At 44.3% G+C, this 21,694-nt stretch overlaps 1 protein-coding gene across 1 annotated transcript in view; it reads left to right on the forward strand.

Annotated features, from left to right (window-relative positions):
• fer1l6 (fer-1 like family member 6) overlaps positions 1-21,694 on the forward strand; it is a gene marked incomplete at its 3' end in the record, with an annotated part of 58,024 nt that overhangs the window by 12,483 nt on the left and 23,847 nt on the right. Inside the window, exons 9-26 of the mRNA XM_083783502.1 lie at positions 822-922; positions 1,656-1,758; positions 2,312-2,395; positions 3,790-3,954; positions 5,576-5,750; positions 7,320-7,444; positions 9,301-9,435; positions 9,856-10,005; positions 12,442-12,549; positions 12,735-12,797; positions 14,091-14,189; positions 14,576-14,768; positions 15,595-15,716; positions 17,441-17,563; positions 18,989-19,034; positions 19,343-19,387; positions 19,732-19,835; positions 20,104-20,247. Of these exons, the coding sequence (XP_083639628.1) occupies positions 822-922; positions 1,656-1,758; positions 2,312-2,395; positions 3,790-3,954; positions 5,576-5,750; positions 7,320-7,444; positions 9,301-9,435; positions 9,856-10,005; positions 12,442-12,549; positions 12,735-12,797; positions 14,091-14,189; positions 14,576-14,768; positions 15,595-15,716; positions 17,441-17,563; positions 18,989-19,034; positions 19,343-19,387; positions 19,732-19,835; positions 20,104-20,247 (2,085 nt within the window). The remainder of the gene's footprint in view (positions 1-821; positions 923-1,655; positions 1,759-2,311; positions 2,396-3,789; positions 3,955-5,575; positions 5,751-7,319; positions 7,445-9,300; positions 9,436-9,855; positions 10,006-12,441; positions 12,550-12,734; positions 12,798-14,090; positions 14,190-14,575; positions 14,769-15,594; positions 15,717-17,440; positions 17,564-18,988; positions 19,035-19,342; positions 19,388-19,731; positions 19,836-20,103; positions 20,248-21,694) is intronic.

Raw genomic sequence — 21,694 nt, forward strand, 5'->3', positions numbered from 1 at the left:
ATACCAGTGCTTATAGTTTCATAATAAACAGTCATACCAGTGCTTATAGTTTCATAATAAACAGTCATACCAGTGCTTATAGTTTCATAGTAAACAGTCATACCAGTGCTTATAGTTTCTTAGTAAACAGTCATACCAGTGCTTATAGTTTCATAGTAAACAGTCATACCAGTGCTTATAGTTTCATAGTAAACAGTCATACCAGTGCTTATAGTTTCATAGTAAACAGTCATACCAGTGCTTATAGTTTCTTAGTAAACAGTCATACCAGTGCTTATAGTTTCTTAGTAAACAGTCATACCAGTGCTTATAGTTTCATAGTAAAAAGTCATACCAGTGCTTATAGTTTCTTAGTAAACAGTCATACCAGTGCTTATAGTTTCTTAGTAAACAGTCATACCAGTGCTTATAGTTTCTTAGTAAACAGTCATACCAGTGCTTATAGTTTTATAGTAAACAGTCATACCAGTGCTTATAGTTTCATAGTAAACAGTCATACCAGTGCTTATAGTTTCATAGTAAACAGTCATACCAGTGCTTATAGTTTCATAGTAAACAGTCATACCAGTGCTTATAGTTTCTTAGTAAACAGTCATACCAGTGCTTATAGTTTCTTAGTAAACAGTCATACCAGTGCTTATAGTTTCATAGTAAACAGTCATACCAGTGCTTATAGTTTCTTAGTAAACAGTCATACCAGTGCTTATAGTTTCATAGTAAACAGTCATACCAGTGCTTATATTTTCTTAGTAAACAGTCATACCAGTGCTTATAGTTTCATAGTAAACAGTCATACCAGTGCTTATCATGTTGTGTTACAGGAAGGGGGTGAGGCCAAAGCCACAGAACTCGACAAGAGGTGTGACCCGGGGGCGGAGCTTAACCTCCGTGCCGCGCTGAAGCTCTTCTGCCAGGACGCCAGGTACGGCCAATCACAGCGCAGCATCACTATGATGGTAGCCAATCACAGCGCAGCATCACTATGAAAACATTCATGAATTATGAATTATAAATTATTAACATAATGTATTTATTTAAAGATCTTTAACCCATTCTGAACGGGAACCCATTTTGGTATTAGCATCATGTTATGCTTTAGCTATTGAAAAATAGCAGACCTACAAGCTCGTAGCACGCCACTCGGTGGCGCGCTACAAGCTTGTAGGTCTGCTATTTTTGAAAAATCGAAGAACGACTGACATTTTATAGAATCTGATCTCAGGTCAGAATGGGTTAACCCATTCTGGGCGGGAACACCTTTTGGTGTTTTTTTTTTTTAAACTAAGTATTATGTTATAATTTAGCTATTGAAAAACAGCGGACCTACAAGCTCATAGCGCGCCACCGAGTGGCGAGCTTGTAGGTCTGCTATTTTTTTTTAATCGTAAAAATGCTTTCGTGAAAGTCTTTGAATATATATTCTTTCAGAAGACTTTTTTTGTTTTTTCGACGTCAGGCCTAAATGTCATTCTTTTTCTGGACTTTGAAAGCAGTTTCAGCTACAGTACCCACAATGTCCTGAGGTGGTGGGGGCGCTGATATGCAGATTATTTAAGATTTGAGTCATCATAATACTGATGCTAGATAAAAACCAGTTGTTTGTGTGTGTGTGTGCGTGTGTGTGTGTGTGTGTGCGTGCGTGTGTGTGTGTGTAGTTCCTTCATAGTGTCAGCAGAGTCTACGCTGAAGGCGGAGCTAAAGAAGAATCGTCTGACCCAATTGGACAGGAGACGACTGACCATGTGTAAACAAGAGCTGGTAGGAACACGCACGCACGCACGCACGCACGCACCGTGACGCACGCACGCACCGTGACGCACGCACGCACGCACGCACCGTGACGCACGCACGCACGCACGCACGCACCGTGACGCACGCACGCACGCACCGTGACGTGCGCACGCACACAAGTGTAAAGTGAGTCATCACGACGCCACTAAAATACATTGTAGTCAGTCGACTAAAACATTCCAGGTGACTAAAATGTGACTAGAACTATATGAAAACTTTTCAAGAGACTAAAACTAAAATCTACATTTGCTGTCAAAATCAACACTGCTCAATGAAGGACCGGGAAGTCTGGCCTAGCGTTATGATATCCATGGTGTGTGTGTGTGTGTGTGTGTGTGTGTGTGTGTGTGTGTGTGTGTGTGTGTGTGTGTGTGTGTGTGTGTGTGTGTGTGTGTGTGTGTGTGTGTGTGTGTGTGTGTGTGTGTATGCGTGTGCGTGTGCGTGCGCGTGCGTGCGTGCGTGCGTGCGTGCGTGCGCATCATAGCAGGGAATGATCGTGGAGGGGCGGGGCTTGTCGGAGAGGAAGCTGAAAGTGGGCGGGGTCAAAGAGCTGCTGAAAGACACCGGCAGACTGGCGCAGAAACTACGCCTCCTAGTGGACGAGGTGAGTAAGATACCTTCCTATTGGACGAGGTGAGTAAGATACCTTCCTATTGGCCGAGGTGAGTAAGACACCTTCCTATTGGCCGAGGTGAGTAAGACACGTTCCTATTGGACGAGGTGAGTAAGACACCTTCCCATTGGACGACGTGAGTAAGACGCCTTCCTAGTGGACGAGGTGAGTAAGACGCCTTCCCATTGGACGACGTGAGTAAGACGCCTTCCTAGTGGACGACGTGAGTAAGACGCCTTCCTAGTGGACGAGGTGAGTAAGACGCCTTCCTAGTGGACGAGGTGAGTAAGAGGGGCCCCTCCTATATATACAGGTTTAATGTTTGTTTAATGTTTGAGGGGCCCCTCCTATATAAACAGGTTTAATGTTTGTTTAATGTTTGAGGTGCCCCTCCTATATATATATATATACAGGTTTAATGTTTGTTTAATGTTTATATAAACAGGTTTAATGTTTGTTTAATGTTCGTTTTGTTTAATCACAGAAGACATTTTGTAGAATCGACCTCAGGTCTAAATGGGTTGATTTGATTGGTTGATTGGTTGATTGACAGGCCAGTCCAAATTCCCCACAGGCCTTAGTTTGAGTATCACTACATAACCCCCCCCCCCCCCCCCCCCCCCAATTCTGGTCACTGTATTTTGCCCGTAAACCTCAAGTCAAGCAGCATATACAGTTAATATACGGTAATATACAGTTAATATACGGTAATATACAGGTGTGATGGTTCAACTCCAGGGTTTACCGGAGTTTGTTGGAAAGTTTAACGGGAGTTTCTTGTAATATACATGCAGTGTATATTACAGTGTTAGTCTAGTTTTAGTAAACTAGACTAAATGACTAAAATGTATTTTATTTTAGTCTAGTTTTAGTAAACTAGACTAAATGACTAAAATTTATTTTATTTTAGTCTAGTTTTAGTAAACTGGACTAAATGACTAAAATGTATTTTATTTTAGTCTAGTTTTAGTAAACTAGACTAAATGACTAAAATGTATTTTGGCGTACCTTGATGTCGTCGTAATGGCTGCTTTTACACTTGCTGAAAATAGCAGATCTACAAGCTGCGACGTGTTGTGAGCTTGTAGATCTGCTATTTTCAGCATGCAACCAAGTGTAAAATGACTTATAATGGGTCTCTTTTCCACTAGTCCTTTTCCTAACATTTTAGTCTATTTTTTTATTTTTTTCTGACGAAATTGTCAATAATATATTTAGTCTTAGTTTTAGTCGTCATAGCTTAGTTTTCATTTAGTTTTCGTCAGTGAAAAAAGGTAGTCGACGAACCTCTTCCGCAATACGGCATCGTTTTAGTCGACAAAATCAACACAGCACCATGACCTCTGACCTCTCCCCCCTCCCCCCTCCCCCCCCCCCCCCCCCAGCCCCAGCACACGCTGCCCGACGTGTTTGTCTGGTTGCTAAGCAACAACAAGCGCGTTGCGTACGCCCGCGTTCCCGCCAGGGACCTGCTGTACTGCCCTGAGGGGCGTGGCCATGCAGAGGGGCGGGGCCAAGACTGTGGCAAGATACTCACTCTCTTCCTTAAGGTGAGTCTCGTTAAGAGCTCGTTATTAAGCACTGTGATTGGCTGGGTATGTATGTCGTGTGTTATCCACCGGCCAATAAGGGAACAACCATTCTTGATGAGTATGCATGTCGGGGTAAGAATGCTGGTCCCTTATTGGCTGTTGATGGTGACGTAGCTTATCGATACCGGGTACTCGATAAGCCCAAAGCTTATTCTTGTTATAATAATAATAATAATAATAATAAAACTTTATTTGTATAGCACCTTTCATGACATAAAATGCAGCTCAAAGTGCTTTACAGAACAATGGAGAATAAAAGAAAAGCAAGGCAACGACAAAAAACAAGCAGTAATGCAATACAGCAAGGCAACGACAAAAAACAAGCAGTAATGCAATACAGTGAGGACATGAATAAAAATAATAATAATAATAATAATAATAATAATAATAATAATAATAATAAAAAAAAAAAAAATATATCAATTAAAAGCAATGTTGTAGAAGTGGGTCTTGAGCTGAGCTTTAAAAATGTCTACAGAGGCTGCCTGACGAAGGTACAGTGGGAGCTTGTTCCATGCCGACGGCCCGTAGAAGCAAAAAGCTGCTTCCCCGTATTTTCTAGTTACCATTTTTTTAGGCAAAGCGAGCAGGCCAGCAGTGGAAGACCTATAGGGGGCGGTTTGGGACATAATTAGGCAGGCAGTCATGTAGGTAGGAAGGTGCGAGACCATTGAGAGCTTTATAGACAAGTAAAAGAATTTTAAAATCAATCCTAAAAACAACCGGAAGCCAGTGCAGTGATGCCAAAACTGGAGTAATATGTTCTCTCATCTTAGTTCTAGTTAAAACTCTGGCTGCTGCATTTTGGACAAGTTGTAATCTGTCAGTTGTTTTCTTAGGCAGTCCTGAAAAAAGTGCATTGCAGTAATCAAGCCGAGAAAAAACAAAGGCGTGGATTAGCGTTTTTGCATCGTCCAAGGACACATAGGCTCTGATTCGTGCAATATTTCTAAGGTGAAAAAAGGCAATCTTGGTAACATGATTAATGTGTGAATTCAATTCAATTCAAAAATTCTATTCAGAATCAATAATAACCCCCAGGTTATTTACTGTACTGTTACTTTCTACAGTCAGGTTGCCAAGTCTGCTTAATATTGATTCTTTCTGTTCACTAGAACCGATTATAAGAACTTCTGTCTCATCCTCATTTAGCTTGAGAAAGTTCTCATTCATCCAACATTTGATGCTAGACAGACAGGTAACCAGCGGGTCTAATGCACAGGGATCATCTGGAGCCACAGAAAGATATAGTTGGGTATCATCAGCATAGAAATTAAAATTGACTCCGTGATTGGCAATGAGTTCGCCCAATGGCAGTATGTACAAGGAGAAAAGCAGAGGGCCAAGAATCGAGCCCTGTGGAATACCAGAACTGATGTCGTGTTTGTCTGAGTCAAACTCGGCTAGATTGACAAAGTAACTTCTATTTGATAGGTAGGAGGAAAACCAGGACAGGCCCGTACCAGACAGGCCTATCCAGTGCTCCAGACGCTGTATTAAAATTGAATGATCAATCGTGTCAAATATGTGAACACAAATGTGTGTGTGTGTGTGTGTGTGCGCGTGCGTGCGTGCACAGCCTCCAGGTAAGAAGCCTTCCCATTGGTCGATCGTCTGTAAGCTGGACGTCTACCTGTGGCTGGGCCACGCCCTCGACTCCGCCCACATGCTGGATGGCCTTCCTGCAGGTTTCACTCCGGCCTGCGGGGGCAGCACTGAGCCAGGAGGAGTTCCTACACACCTGATACCTACAGGTAGACGCACACACACACACACACACACACACACACACACGTGGCGTGTGTGTGTGTGTGTGTGTGTGTGTGTGTGTGTGTGTGTGTGTGTGTGTGTGTGTGTGTGTGTGTGTGTGTGTGTGTGTGTGTGAGACACATGGAAACGACTCCAGGGTGTCTAATGAAGTACTGTCACCTCATAGACACATACAGTAGACTCCAGGGTGTCTAATGAAGTACTGTCACCTCATAGACACATACAGTAGACTCCAGGGTGTCTAATGAAGTAATGTCACCTCATAGACACATACAGTAGACTCCAGGGTGTCTAATGAAGTATTGTCACCTCATAGACACATGAAAACGACTCCAGGGTGTCTAATGAAGTACTGTCACCTCATAGACACATGAAAACGACTCCAGGGTGTCTAATGAAGTACTGTCACCTCATAGACACATGAAAATGACTCCAGGGTGTCTAATGAAGTACTGTCACCTCATAGACACATGAAAACGACTCCAGGGTGTCTAATGAAGTACTGTCACCTCATAGACACATGAAAACGACTCCAGGGTGTCTAATGAAGTAATGTCACCTCATAGACACATACAGTAGACTGCAGGGTGTCTAATGAAGTACTGTCACCTCATAGACACATGAAAACGACTCCAGAGTGTCTAATGAAGTACTGTCACCTCATAGACACATGAAAACGACTCCAGGGTGTCTAATGAAGTACTGTCGCCTCATAGACACATGAAAACGACTCCAGGGTGTCTAATGAAGTACTGTCACCTCATAGACACATGAAAACGACTCCAGGGTGTCTAATGAAGTACTGTCACCTCATAGACACATGAAAATGACTCCAGGGTGTCTAATGAAGTACTGTCACCTCATAGACACATGAAAACGACTCCAGGGTGTCTAATGAAGTAATGTCACCTCATAGACACATACAGTAGACTGCAGGGTGTCTAATGAAGTACTGTCACCTCATAGACACATGAAAACGACTCCAGGGTGTCTAATGAAGTACTGTCACCTCATAGACACATACAGTAGACTGCAGGGTGTCTAATGAAGTACTGTCACCTCATAACACTGCGTGAAAAGAGGAGTTGACAGGCAATCATGGGCACTAGATTTGCCCGTAAACCTCAAGTTTAGCAGCATATACAGTTAATATATGGTAATATACAGGTGTGATGCTACAATTCGGGAGTTTACCGGAGTTTGTTGGAAAGTTTTAACGGGAGTTTCCTGTAATATACACATCCGTATTCCCTGCTATTTGCGCAGTGTGGCCCTTCATCTTGCAGTTCAGCAGGTGTACCAGACAGTTGATTATGTTAATGTCTCCAGCCTTATATATAAGGATTATTTTCTATTCGTTTCATGGTTGTTTTTGTTTGTACAGTATGTTTGTAGTTTTTTTTTTAGAGGAATTTTCAAAATATGGATAGAAAAAATAAAAAATAATAATAATAATAATTCCCAAGGGACTTATTATTATTGACGTTTTTGGCTACTAAACAGTTTCAAACTGCCAATAAAGTATTCTATGGTTCTATCTATCTATGTTCCAGATCATCAGATGTACCAGCTAAGAGCTCACCTCTACCAGGCTCGTGGCCTCATGGCAGCGGACAGCTCCGGACTGTCGGACCCGTTCGCCAGAGTGTCCTTCATGTCCCACAGCCAGACCACCCACGTGAGCACCTTCACCTTTCACCTCGTGGCGATCCGTTTGTTTATTTCTGTTTATTTCTAAACGGCAACATCATTCATAAAAATCACACCCGTGAGAGGTGTGACAGAGAGGTGTCTCTGTGTCGTTATATTGTCAGGGAGGTGTCTCTGTATCGTTATATTGTCAGGGAGGTGTCTCTGTATCGTTATATTGTCAGGGAGGTGTCTCTGTATCGTTATATTGTCAGGGAGGTGTCTCTGTGTCGTTATATTGTCAGTGAGGTGTCTCTGTATCGTTATATTGTCAGGGAGGTGTCTCTGTGTCGTTATATTGTCAGGGAGGTGTCTCTGTATCGTTATATTGTCAGGGAGGTGTCTCTGTGTCGTTATATTGTCAGTGAGGTGTCTCTGTATCGTTATATTGTCAGGGAAGTGTCTCTGTGTCGTTATATTGTCAGGGCGGTGTCTCTGTGTCGTTATATTGTCAGGGAGGTGTCTCTGTGTCGTAATATTGTCAGGGAGGTGTCTCTGTATCGTTATATTGTCAGGGAGGTGTCTCTGTATCGTCATATTGTCATGGAGGTGTCTCTGTGTCGTTATATTGTCAGGGAGGTGCATCTCTGTATCGTTATATTGTCAGGGAGGTGTCTCTGTATCGTTATATTGTCAGGGAGGTGTCTCTGTGTCGTTATATTGTCAGGGAAGTGTCTCTGTATCGTTATAATTGTCATGGAGGTGTCTTTGTATCGTTATATTGTCAGGGAGGTGCATCTCTGTATCGTTATATTGTCAGGGAGGTGTCTCTGTATCGTTATATTGTCAGGGAGGTGTCTCTGTGTCGGTATATTGTCAGGGAGGTGTCTCTGTATCGTTATATTGTCATGGAGGTGTCTTTGTATCGTTATATTGTCAGGGAGGTGCATCTCTGTATCGTTATGGTGAGTATGTTGAATTGAATTCAAAATACTCACCATCACCTACAAAACCCTCAACAACCAGGCCCCCTCTACCTCTCTGAACTCATCAACTGCCATGTCCCCTCCCGCTCCCTCAGGTCAAGCACTGCCAACCAACTGGAACCCCACAAATCCAACAAACGGACATGGGGAGACAGGGCCTTCGCAGTGGCTGCCCCTTCTCTTTGGAACTCACTCCCAACCCACATCAGAGCTGCCCCCACCTTCGAAATGTTCAAAAGCACACTCAAAACCCACCTTTTCAAACTGGCTTTCCCAACATAACCCCCCCCCCCACACACACACACACACACACACACACACACACACACACACACACCCTTCTTGTTTGCCCCTCTTTTGATTTTTATTCCTAGTTTTTAACCTTTTAAACCTTTTTAATTTGTTTTCTAATAAATATGTCTGTATTTCTTTCTGTAAAGCGACTTTGGGTACCTAGAAAAGCGCTATATAAATCGTATATATTATTATTATTATATTATTGTTATATTGTCAGGGAGGTGTCTCTATCGTTATATTGCCAGGGAGGTGTCTCTGTGTCGTTATATTGTCAGGGAGGTGTCTCTGTGTCGTTATATTGTCAGGGAGGTGTCTCTGTGTCGTTATATTGTCAGGGAGGTGTCTCTGTATCGTTATATTGTCAGGGAGGTGTCTCTGTGTCGTTATATTGTCAGGGAGGTGTCTCTGTATCGTTATATTGTCAGGGAGTTGTCTCTGTATCGTTATATTGTCGGGGAGGTGTATCTGTGTCGTTATATTGTCAAATGCATAATTACCGTATGGATATGTGTGTCTGTGTCTGCCTCTCTCTCTGTCATGTGACTCATGTCTCTCTCTCTCTCTCTCTCTCTCTCTCTCTCTCTCTCTCTCTCCCCATGTATTCCCTATGTCTCTCTATCAGATCGTCCCCCAGACTCTCTCTCCAACGTGGAACCAGTGTCTGGTGATTGACAAGCTGAGGCTGACAGGAAGCCCCGCCCACCTGGAGGCGGAGCCTCCGCGCCTTGTCATAGAGGTTTACGACGACGACGCCCTGGTGATTATTAACCAATCAGAATACAGGCTTCTGTTCCCCGGTGATTATTAACCAATCAGAATACAGGCTTCTGTTGCCAGGGAACGTTTCACAATATAAGCTTCTGTTGCTAAAGCAGTGGTTCCCAAAGTGGGGTCCGGGGACCCCCAGGGGTAGGCTATTTATATAGTATTTATGTGTATTTATATAGTATTTATGTGTATTTATATAGTATTTATGTGTATTTATATAGTATTTATGTGTATTTATATAGTATTAGTATTAGTATTAGTAGTGTATTCCAGGGTAAATCAGAGTACCTGGGCAGTACTGTGGTGGTTCCAGAAGTCTATAATGTGGTGTATTTATATGTATAATATATACTTATATGTATTTATATAGTATTTATGTGTATTTATATAGTATTTGTGTGTATTCCAGGGTAAATCAGAGTACCTGGGCAGTACTGTGGTGGTTCCAGAGGTCAGAGGTCACCAGGAGGTCTACGTCCCTCCACAGCTGCACTACTTCCCTCTGTTCTGTGGGAGTTCCTCTGGGGGAGACTTACTGTCTGCCTTTGAACTGTTACAGGTACTACTACTGTACTACTACTAATACTACTACTAATGTACTACGGATGGAAGTGTGGATAAAAGCACGGCTGTGCGCAACAACAACGAGGGGGACTAACGTTAGCTTCGCATTAGCTGGTTGGCTAACGTGGTTATCACTACCGCACAACAAGCCTCCAGTCCGGTGTACTTGTCAATGAAACAACACGTGGAAGCTAACGTTCATCTCTAGCGGTCTAGTCCCATTATGGAACCTCTCTCTGTAATTCTCCAATATGTTAATACATCTTTCTTCAATCAATCAATCAATCCCTCTGCTATGTAGAGCTACATATAATAATAGCTCATAGCTGGCGTAGTAGGGGCCATAAGGGGCTGCTGATGTTCGACAATCTGAGAAACTAGGAGTTCAAAGACACACCAACAAACTCGTCCCAATAAAGTTTTTACGTTTTCTCATGCCCCCCCATGTAATGCACAATTTAGTATTCATATACCAGTCGTTCTCAACCTGTGGGTCCCCACATGATTTGGGGGTGGGGGGGGAGGACCCCAGATGACAGTGAAAGTGACAATTTAAGGACTTTTAAGACTTCTATAATACCTCAAAGGCTCTAAAAGAAAATATACCATTACTGCATCAAAGGTAATCAGCAAACCATGCATGCTATAAAAACTGGTCAAACATCGGCCAGATTATTAAAAAGAGGCAACAATTGTGAAAATAGCCGATCTATAAGTTCACAACGAGCTTGTAGATTGGCTATTTTCATATTTATTTCAATATTTATCTGTGGAACCATTCTGTTGCTTGTCTGGGTGGGGGGGGGGGGTCCCCAGTTCAAATATGATTACTTTGGGAGGTCACAGCCTGAAAAGGTTGAGAACCACTGATATGTAGACTGAGTGAATATTCCTAAAAATGCTAGCCTGCCACCTTGATATAAAATAAAAATGTTGTAACTTGCTTAATATGTAACTATTCATTGATTCACTCGTATACCAAAATCCATTTGGAAAAAAGAAAAAAAAACACCTGTGTGAAGTGAGGGGCGCTCACTTTGCATTATCTAACGTTTGGATAGTTGGTGTCAAGGTCACCAACGAGGTGTAGAGCAGGTCGTCCAATGATCCATGGGTCGGCGGTTCGAATCCCGGCTCCTCCTCCTGTCTACATGTCGAAGTGTCCTTGGGCAAGACACTGAACCCCAAATTGCTCCTGATGTGCTGGTTGGTGCCTTGCATGGCTTCCGCCGCAATCGGTGTATGAATGTGTGTGTGTGAATGTGTGAATGTAATGCACCATCTATGTAAAGCGCCTTGGATAAAGGCGCTATATAAATGCACCATTTACCATTTACCAAGGTGATGTATGATTGCTCAGTAGTTGCTGATGTCTTCTCAGGAGGTTTGAGTGTTTGCTCAGACCGAAAAAGAATGAGAGGGAACATTGGGCCTGGGTACCCCAAAATGAAAACATTAGAGGGAACATTGGGCCTGGGTACCCCAAAATGAAAACAAAATAGTTATAGAATAATAGATTTAATGGTAAATCCGGCTCTGCTACTACTACTAATAATACTACTACTACTATTATTATTAATACTACTAATACTAATACCACTTCTGTCTGTCTGTCTCTAGCTAGTCTCGCAATTTCCAAATGCTTCCGTCGTACAGTCTGGAGCAACGGAAGCTCTGATCATGAGTAAAATATAAATGCTTCCGTCGTACAGTCTGGAGCAACGGAAGCTCGGATCATGAGTAAAATATAAATGCTTCCGTCATACAGTCTGGAGCAACGGAAGCTCTGATCACGAGTAAAATATAAATGCTTCTGTCATACAGTCTGGAGCAACGGAAGCTCTGATCATGAGTCAAATATAAATGCTTCCGTCGTACAGTCTGGAGCAACGGAAGCTCTGATCATGAGTCAAATATAAATGCTTCCGTCGTACAGTCTGGAGCAACGGAAGCTCTGATCATGAGTAAAATATAAATACTTCCGTCATACAGTCTGGAGCAACGGAAGCTCTGATCATGAGTCAAATATAAATGCTTCCGTCGTACAGTCTGGAGCAACGGAAGCTCTGATCATGAGTAAAATATAAATGCTTCCGTCGTACAGTCTGGAGCAACGGAAGCTCTGATCATGATTAAATATAAATGCTTCCGTCGTACAGTCTGGAGCAACGGAAGCTCTGATCACGAGTCAAATATAAATGCTTCCGTCATACAGTCTGGAGCAACGGAAGCTCTGATCATGAGTAAAATATAAATGCTTCCGTCGTACAGTCTGGAGCAACGGAAGCTCTGATCATGAGTCAAATATAAATGCTTCCGTCGTACAGTCTGGAGCAACGGAAGCTCTGATCATGAGTCAAATATGTCTGTCTGTCTGTCTGTCTGTCTGTCATATTTCATGTTATTTATTTTTTATTTATTTTTATTTTAGATTCCAGAGTCAGGAGAGGCGGGACTTCCTCCTCTAGAGCAAGAGGAAGCAGCAGTACTTCCTGTTCCTGCCAACATCAGACCGGTGCTGAGCACCTACAGACTAGAGGTGTGTGTGCACGCGCGCAAGTGAGAGAGAGAGTTCTATGTTAGATCAAATGATTCCATATTCATTGACATTGAACATTTGTGTGTGCATGTGTGTGTGTGCGTGTGAGCGTGTGCGTGTGCGTGTGCGTGTGTGTGTGCGCGTGCGCGCGCGTGTGTGTATGCGTGCGTGCGTCTTTCTACCAGGTGTTGTTTTGGGGTCTCAGGGAATTGAAGAAAGTCCAACTGTTGAGTGTCGACCGACCACAGGTACATGCACGCACGCACACACGCACACACGCACGCACGCACACACGCACGCACGCACGCACGCACGCACAATATCATGAAACATGCGTAAGCTAAGAACTTAACGGTGGAGTGTCTATAGGGGTACGACTACATACAATGCAATTTTAGTGCTGTCTACATAACATGTCTGTATAACATGTCTACATAACATATATGTATAAAATGCTATCTAAGTCTACATAAAGTGCTATCTAAGGGGCTAGGGCAAGTGCTACGGCCATGATGGAGTCTGAAAAGGTGGGTTTTCAGACTACGGTGGAAGATTGGGAGTGATGCTGCAGTTCTGACTGCAATGGGAAGTTCATTCCATAGTTTAGATTGGGAGTGAGTCTGTAGTTCTGACTGCAATGGGAAGTTCATTCCATAGTTTAGATTGGGAGTGAGTTTGTAGTTCTGACTGCAATGGGAAGTTCATTCCATACTTTAGATTGGGAGTGAGTCTGTAGTTCTGACTGCAATGGGAAGTTCATTCCATAGTTTAGATTGGGAGTGAGTCTGTAGTTCTGACTGCAATGGGAAGTTCATTCCATAGTTTAGATTGGGAGTGAGTCTGTAGTTCTGACTGCAATGGGAAGTTCATTCCATAGTTTAGATTGGGAGTGAGTCTGTAGTTCTGACTGCAATGGGAAGTTAATTCCATAGTTTAGATTGGGAGTGAGTCTGTAGTTCTGACTGCAATGGGAAGTTCATTCCATAGTTGCGGAGCCAGAAGGAGAAGAGTTTGGCTTCCCTGCGTTGGCTGATCCGAGCTCTCCGGAGGGTTTGTAGGGTTCGATCAGACTTACCTTTACCTTTGGTTTCTTTGAAGGCCAGCATCAAAGTTTTTTATTCTGTGCGGGCAGCGACCGGGAGCCAATGGGGGGAAAGGAGAAGGTGGAGGGGCAGCGACCGGGAGCCAATGGGGGGAGAGGAGAAGGGGGCAGGGCAGCGACCGGGAGCCAATGGGTGGAGAGGAGAAGGGGGAGGGGCAGCGACCAGGAGCTAATGGAGTGAGCGGAGAAGGGGGAGGGATTATGCATAATGCATATTATGCATGTGGAACATGTGATATTTCAATGTTATTTTGATGTGATATTTAGTTATGTTGTTCATGTAATGTTTATCTCATGGACTAGTGTGTGTGTGTGTGTGTGTGTGTGTGTGTGTGTGTGTGTGTGTGTGTGTGTGTGTGTGTGTGTGTGTGTGTGTGTGTGTGTGTGTGTGTGTGTGTGTGTGTGTGTGTGTGTGTGTGTGTGTGTCTGTGTGTATCAGGTGTTCATAGAGTGCGGGGGGGCAGCTCTTCGTTCGTCAGTCATTCAGAAATATAAAAACAACCCAAACTTCACCACGCTAGTGGACACTATAGAACTGGTGAGACGCACGCACGCACGCACGCACGCACGCACGCACGCACGCACGCACGCACGCACGCACGCACGCTCCTGCTCCTCTCCTCTCCTCCCTCCATCTGTATTAAACTCCATGTATTTCTGCTCTCCTCTCTCCTCCCCTCCCTCCAGCTGTATTAAACTCCATGTATTTCTCCTCTCCTCTCTCCATCTGTACTAAACTCCATGTATTTCTGCTCTCTTCTCTCCTCCCCTCCCTCCATCTGTACTAAACTCCATGTATTTCTGCTCTCCTCTCTCCTCCCCTCCCTTCAGCTGTATTAAACTCCATGTATTTCTGCTCTCCTCTCTCCTCCCCTCCCTCCAGCTGTATTAAACTCCATGTGTTTCTCCTCTCCTCTCCTGTAGGAGTTGCCAGAGGATGAGAGGCTCCTCCCACCTCTCAGTATAACGGTTGTTGATTGGAGGGCGTTTGGACGCAGCACGCTGGTGGGAAGTCATGTGATCAACAACCTGAAGTCCTTAAAATACACCCCGCCCCCCAAGCCCCTCCCCCTCAAGCCCCTCCCCCATGTGTCACCATGCACCGTCCTCGTTACAGGTAATTAACCACACCCCCTCGTTTCAGTTAATTAACCTCACCCCCTCGTTTCAGTTAATTAAACTCACCCCCTCGTTACAGGTAATTAACCTCACCCCCTCGTTACAGGTAATTAATTAATTATTGGTTAACCACACCCCCCTCATTACAGGTAATTAACTAATTATTAGTTAACCACACCCCCCTCGTTACAGGTAATTAATTAATTATTAGTTAACCACACCCCCCTCGTTACAGGTAATTCATTAATTATTGGTTAACCACACCCCCCTCGTTACAGGTAATTAACTCATTATTGGTTAACCACACCCCCCTCATTACAGGTAATTAACTCATTATTAGTTAACCACACCCCCCTCGTTACAGGTAATTAATTAATTATTAGTTAACCACACCCCCCTCATTACAGGTAATTAACTCATTATTAGTTAACCACACCCCCCTCATTACAGGTAATTAATTAATTATTAGTTAACCACACACCCCTCGTTACAGGTAATTAATTAATTATTAGTTAACCACACCCCCCTCGTTACAGGTAATTAATTAATTATTAGTTAACCACACCCCCCTCGTTACAGGTAATTAATTAATTATTAGTTAACCACACCCCCCTCGTTACAGGTAATTAATTCATTATTAGTTAACCACACACCCCTCGTTACAGGTAATTAATTCATTATTAGTTAACCACACCCCCCTCGTTACAGGTAATTAATTAATTATTAGTTAACTACACCCCCCTCGTACAGGTAATTAACCACACCACACTTTGGGAACCACTGTTTGATTGATTGATTGACTGCCATTTGCCCTGGGCCAATAGGACGGTCCGAGGAGAGCGGCTCTGCCGTCCCGTCGACCAATCAGGACTGGCTGATCACCGTGGAGGAGGAAGCTCCGCCCACAGTGCCGCTCAAAGCATCAACGGAAGAGATGAAGACAAAGGTACACGCACACACACGCACACACGCACGCGCACACGCACAGGCACACGCACACGCACACTCATGCACACGCACACACACACATTTGAAATGTTTATTTATGTCCACATAATGAGAAGTACAGGAATACCTTGTTAATGTACAAAGGACATAAACACTGCCAGTGCAGTTTGACAGTGGGAGAGCAGCCAGTTACAACGTGCATGGACGGCAAAGCATCGTTACATACAGTACAGCTGACATGTCAGACACAGGACAGCATCGTTACATACAGTACAGCTGACATGTCGGACACAGGACAGCATCGTTACATACAGTACAGCTGACATGTCAGACACAGGACAGCATCGTTACATACAGTACAGCTGACATGTCAAACACAGGACAGCATCGTTACATACAGTACAGCTGACATGTCAGACACAGGACAGCATCGTTACATACAGTACAGCTGACATGTCAGACACAGGACTGCATCGTTACATACAGTACAGCTGACATGTCGGACACAGGACAGCATCGTTACATACAGTACAGCTGACATGTCGGACACAGGACAGCATCGTTACATACAGTACAGCTGACATGTCAGACACAGGACAGCATCGTTACATACAGTATGCTGACATGTCGGACACAGGACAGCATCGTTACATACAGTACAGCTGACATGTCAAACACAGGACAGCATCGTTACATACAGTACAGCTGACATGTCAGACACAGGACAGCATCGTTACATACAGTACAGCTGACATGTCAGACACAGGACTGCATCGTTACATACAGTACAGCTGACATGTCGGACACAGGACAGCATCGTTACATACAGTACAGCTGACATGTCGGACACAGGACAGCATCGTTACATACAGTATGCTGACATGTCGGACACATGACAGCATCGTTACATACAGTACAGCTGACATGTCGGACACAGGACAGCAGACATAAATCATGGATAAAGGAAACAACGCCTCTTCCAAATTGAGCGGCTTCCTAATTATAATGGCTGAAACTGAGCAGTACAACAACAATGACAACAATGACATCAGGGGTGTTAGCTGAAATGTTAGAGAACACAGAATCATCATTACACAGGTTAAACATCCTCGGCTTCACAGTAGAATGCTTATAAAGCATGATGGAGGACCTGAAAATGGAAGAGATGTCTTTCGATATCAAATCCATTATTCTGTCATGCCTACATATGTAAAGGCCCCTCTAAACATGGCAACCACACACACACACACACGCACGCGCGCACACACGCGCGCGCACATGCACACACGCATGCACGCACGCGCACGTGCACACGAACATACAGACACGCACACACGCACACACACACGCACGTGCACGCGAACACACAGACACGCACACACACACACACGCACACACAGACACACACAAACTGATTTATGAATGTTGCGATTAATCTGTGATTAATCGCAATTTCATTTAAGTCTTACTTTGCATACAAGGAATATGTTCAAATGAGTGAATTCATCACAGACGTGTGTGTGTGTGTGTGTGTGTGTGTGTGTGTGTGTGTGTGTGTGTGTGTGTGTGTGTGTGTGTGTGTGTGTGTGTGTGTGTGTGTGTGTGTGTGTGTGTGTGTGTGTGTGTGTGTGTGTGTGTGTGTGTGTGTGTGTGTGTGTGTGTGTGTGTGTGCGCGCGCCGCGTGCGTGCTTGCGTGCGTGTGTGTTTTCGTGTGCGTGCCAGGCCTCCAGGAAGACGACGCGCCGTTCCACGAAGCGTAGAAGACGAACCATCGCTGACGAGACAGGAGACAATGTTCTGGACTGGTGGAGCAAATACTACGCCTCCAAGGAGAGAGACCGACAGGTAGGACAGACAGACAGGCAGGCATGCAGGCAGGCATGCAGGCAGGCAGGCAGGCAGGCAGACAGACAGACAGACAGACAGACAGACAGACAGACAGACAGACAGACAGACAGACAGACAGACAGACAGACAGACAGACAGACAGATGCCAGTGACCCCCATAAGGGAGGATTTTTACGGCTCTAGCAGTGATTCTGAAACATAATAATTTCATGGACCCCCAGTTTCACGCACATTATGCTACGGACCCCCGATTTAATGGCATTTCTATCGCTACCCCAATTTAACTCAGAGAGTGTACAAATGGAACCGACGGGTCTATTTGGTTCCATGTGTACACACATAAGGGTCCATTTGGTTCCTTATATATCTCTGATTGAGCTATAGGTACCCCCTGGAACTCCCTCAAGGACCCCTAGGGGTCCCCGGACCCCACTTTGGGAGCCCGTGCAGTAGATAACAGCAGCATCATTTGACATGTGCATCCTTTGGCCAGGAAAACATAATGAAGTCTGTGGGTTTGACTCTATGGGCTGTATTTTGCGTGTCTTAAGTACCAGGTCTTATTCCCTAACTTAAGTACCAGGTCTTATTCCCTAACTTAAGTACCAGGTCTTATTCCCTAACTTAAGTACCAGGTCTTATTCCCTAACTTAAGTACCAGGTCTTATTCCCTAACTTAAGTACCAGGTCTTATTCCCTAACTTGAGTAAACTAAAGACCTGGAGGCGTGGTCAATGCTCTTTGGCCACTCAGAATAGCCAAATGGCATTGATCACGCCTCCAGGTCTTTAGTTTACTCAAGTTAGGGAATAAGACCTGGTACTTTAAAGACACGCAAAATACAGCCCTGTAGAGTATATATGAATAGAGACGGCGTCAGAGTTCTCCTTCCATCCCCTTGCATTAAGTTGCTCAAAAGCGCATGAGGCGATTTCACTCCTCCTTTTCGGGTATAGGAACAGAGTGCATTCTGGGATGGATTTGCCCCAAACACATGAACGCGCTGCCGTTGACTATCATTGCACACATATGAAACGTATGAAACATTCGTTCACGTGTCACGGGCCCAATAATAACATGAACACACGGAATGACGGGCCCAATAATAACATGAACACTGCACGGAATGACGGGCCCAATAATAACATGAACACACGGGCTCGAGCTGCAATGACAAATTTGGCCACTATATGTCCATTTTGCCTCAGGGTTTCCTCCGGGTGCCGTCTCGATTCATATATACTCTAAGGTTTGACTAGATCAATCAATACAGCATGGAACTGAGGACAAAATCTTATCCTGTGCGTGCGTGCGTGCGTGCGTGCGTGCGTGCGTGCGTGCGTGCGTGCGTGCGTGCGTGCGTGCGTGCGTGCGTGCGTGCGTGCGTGCGTGCGTGTGCGTGTGCGTGTGTCGGTGTTCCAGTCCAAGCAAAAAGAAGGCCAAGCCTTTCCTCAGATCTTCGATAAAGGTAAGAAGTTCTTCTCATACAGTACAACACTCTACCTCTAGAGGGTGCTACAGCCTCTATAGTACAACACTCGATTCTGGACTACGATTCCCATAAGGCTTTGATGCACTGCTCATCCAAGGGGAGGGGCTGTGTTACTGAGACAACATGTAGTCCAGTTAAAACACATTGTTGTGCATGCAGGACAGCCAATGAGAGTCATGCATTCTATAAGGACAGCCAATGAGAGTCATGCATTCTATATGTACAGCCAATGAGAGTCAGGCATTATTATAGACAACCAATCAGAGGTGTGTATTTGTTTCCAGCGTCTCCGCTGCAGAGCGTGCTCAGTGCGGGCGTTGACAGCCTGGGTAAGAATGACTCGCTGTTGTTTTTGGCAGCAAATCTCTATTTTAGTTTTAGTCGTAGTCTGTTGAATAGTTTTAGTCACATTTTAGTCACCTGGAATGTGTTAGTCGACTAAAAATCATATAAGATTTTAGTCCCTTCCTAACATTTTAGTCTAGTTTTTATTTGAGTATATTTAGTCTTAGTTTTAGTCATCGTAGCTTAGTTTTAGTTTAGTTTCCATTTAGTTTTCGTCAGTGGAAAAAGGTAGTCGACGAACATTTATCGTTCATATAAGTACTTCCTGAATGCTATTGGTCTATATATTCCTGTTTGTTACTTCCTGTTTTGTCACTTCCTGTTGCAGTGAGCGCGTCGTCAGACGGAGAGAAGAAGAAGAAGCAGAAAGGAAGAGGAAGTGAGGAGGCGGGTCCTCCCTTAGCCCCGCCCACTAAACTAGCCACACTGCAGGTAGCCAATCACAGCCCTCTAAACTAGCCTCGCCCTCTAAACTAGCCACACCCTCTAAACTAGCCCCGCCCACTAAACTAGCCACACCCTCTAAACTAGCCCCGCCCACTAAACTAGCCACACCCACTAAACTAGCCCCACCCTCTAAACTAGCCCCGCCCACTAAACTAGCCCCGCCCACTAAACTAGCCACACCCACTCAACTAGCCCCGCCCAGCAGGGGTGATTTTATATCCTATAAATCAGGTCATGATTGTTTGATTGACAGCTGTATGACAAAGAGTTGGAGGCGGAGTTTGGAGCGTTCGACGACTGGGTGAGAACCTATCAGCTGTTCCGAGGAAAGGAGGAAGAGGGTGGAGCTACTGACGGGGGCGGGGCTACGGACGATAGGTTCGTTGGCAAGTTCAAGGTGAGTTTATATATCCTATAGGCCGAGAGGTCGTGTACCTTTATGTCCTATAGGCCATGTACCTTTATGTCCTATAGGCCGAGAGGCCATGTACCTTTATGTCCTATAGGCCGAGAGGCCATGTACCTTTATGTCCTATAGGCCGAGAGGCCATGTACCTTTATGTCCTATAGGCCGAGAGGACATGTACCTTTATGTCCTATAGGCCGAGAGGACATGTACCTTTATGTCCTATAGGCAGAGAGGACATGTACCTTTATGTCCTATAGGCCGAGAGGACATGTACCTTTATGTCCTATAGGCCGAGAGGACATGTACCTTTATGTCCTATAGGCAGAGAGGACATGTACCTTTATGTCCTATAGGCCGAGAGGACATGTACCTTTATGTCCTATAGGCCGAGAGGACATGTACCTTTATGTCCTATAGGCCGAGAGGACATGTACCTTTATATCCTATAGGCAGAGAGGACATGTACCTTTATGTCCTATAGGCCGAGAGGACATGTACCTTTATGTCCTATAGGCAGAGAGGTCGTGTAGCTTTATGTCCTATAGGCCGAGAGGACATGTACCTTTATGTCCTATAGGCAGAGAGGACATGTACCTTTATGTCCTATAGGCAGAGAGGACATGTACCTTTATGTCCTATAGGCAGAGAGGACATGTACCTTTATGTCCTATAGGCCGAGAGGACATGTACCTTTATATCCTATAGGCAGAGAGGACATGTACCTTTATGTCCTATAGGCCGAGAGGACATGTACCTTTATATCCTATAGGCAGAGAGGACATGTACCTTTATATCCTATAGGCAGAGAGGTCATGTACCTTTATGTCCTATAGGCAGAGAGGACATGTACCTTTATGTCCTATAGGCCGAGAGGTCGTGTAGCTTTATGTCCTATAGGCAGAGAGGTCGTGTAGCTTTATGTCCTATTGACGCTATGCTCACGGCGGCCATCTTGCCAGCAAGGTGCTATCTAGATGCAACCTCCCATAGACAGCCCATTCATCCAATCAGAAGAGTCCTCTCTAATTGTATTAAAGGACCACTTCACCACTTTTCAACCTATCTTCACATAATAGGTCCTCACTAATAATCATGAAAAAATGGCGCAATCTTTTTCTACTCGGTCTGTGTCTCATAGGAGGGCTGTGGGCAGTTCAGAAACCGTCTTTCTAGTGACATCATCGATGGGGAATACAAGCTAATATAGAAACTCAAACTGCAGGCTTTCTAGTCCTGAAAAGTTGCAATGCGAACCGCCTCCACAATAATGAAAATCTAAACATTTTTGTAAAAGAATCTCGTTTAAAAACTCACCAACATTGCAGCTGTAGGGAAAGCTTGAATTATGATCTTACTATCTACAATGTGTTTGTTTCTTAAAAATCCACCGTAGACATGTTATCAGATAATTATTAATTTTTCAGAGTATCAGAGT

This window comes from Protomyctophum parallelum (genome assembly GCF_964188405.1).
Source record: "Protomyctophum parallelum genome assembly, chromosome: 15".
NCBI classification, from domain to species: Eukaryota; Metazoa; Chordata; class Actinopteri; order Myctophiformes; family Myctophidae; genus Protomyctophum; species Protomyctophum parallelum.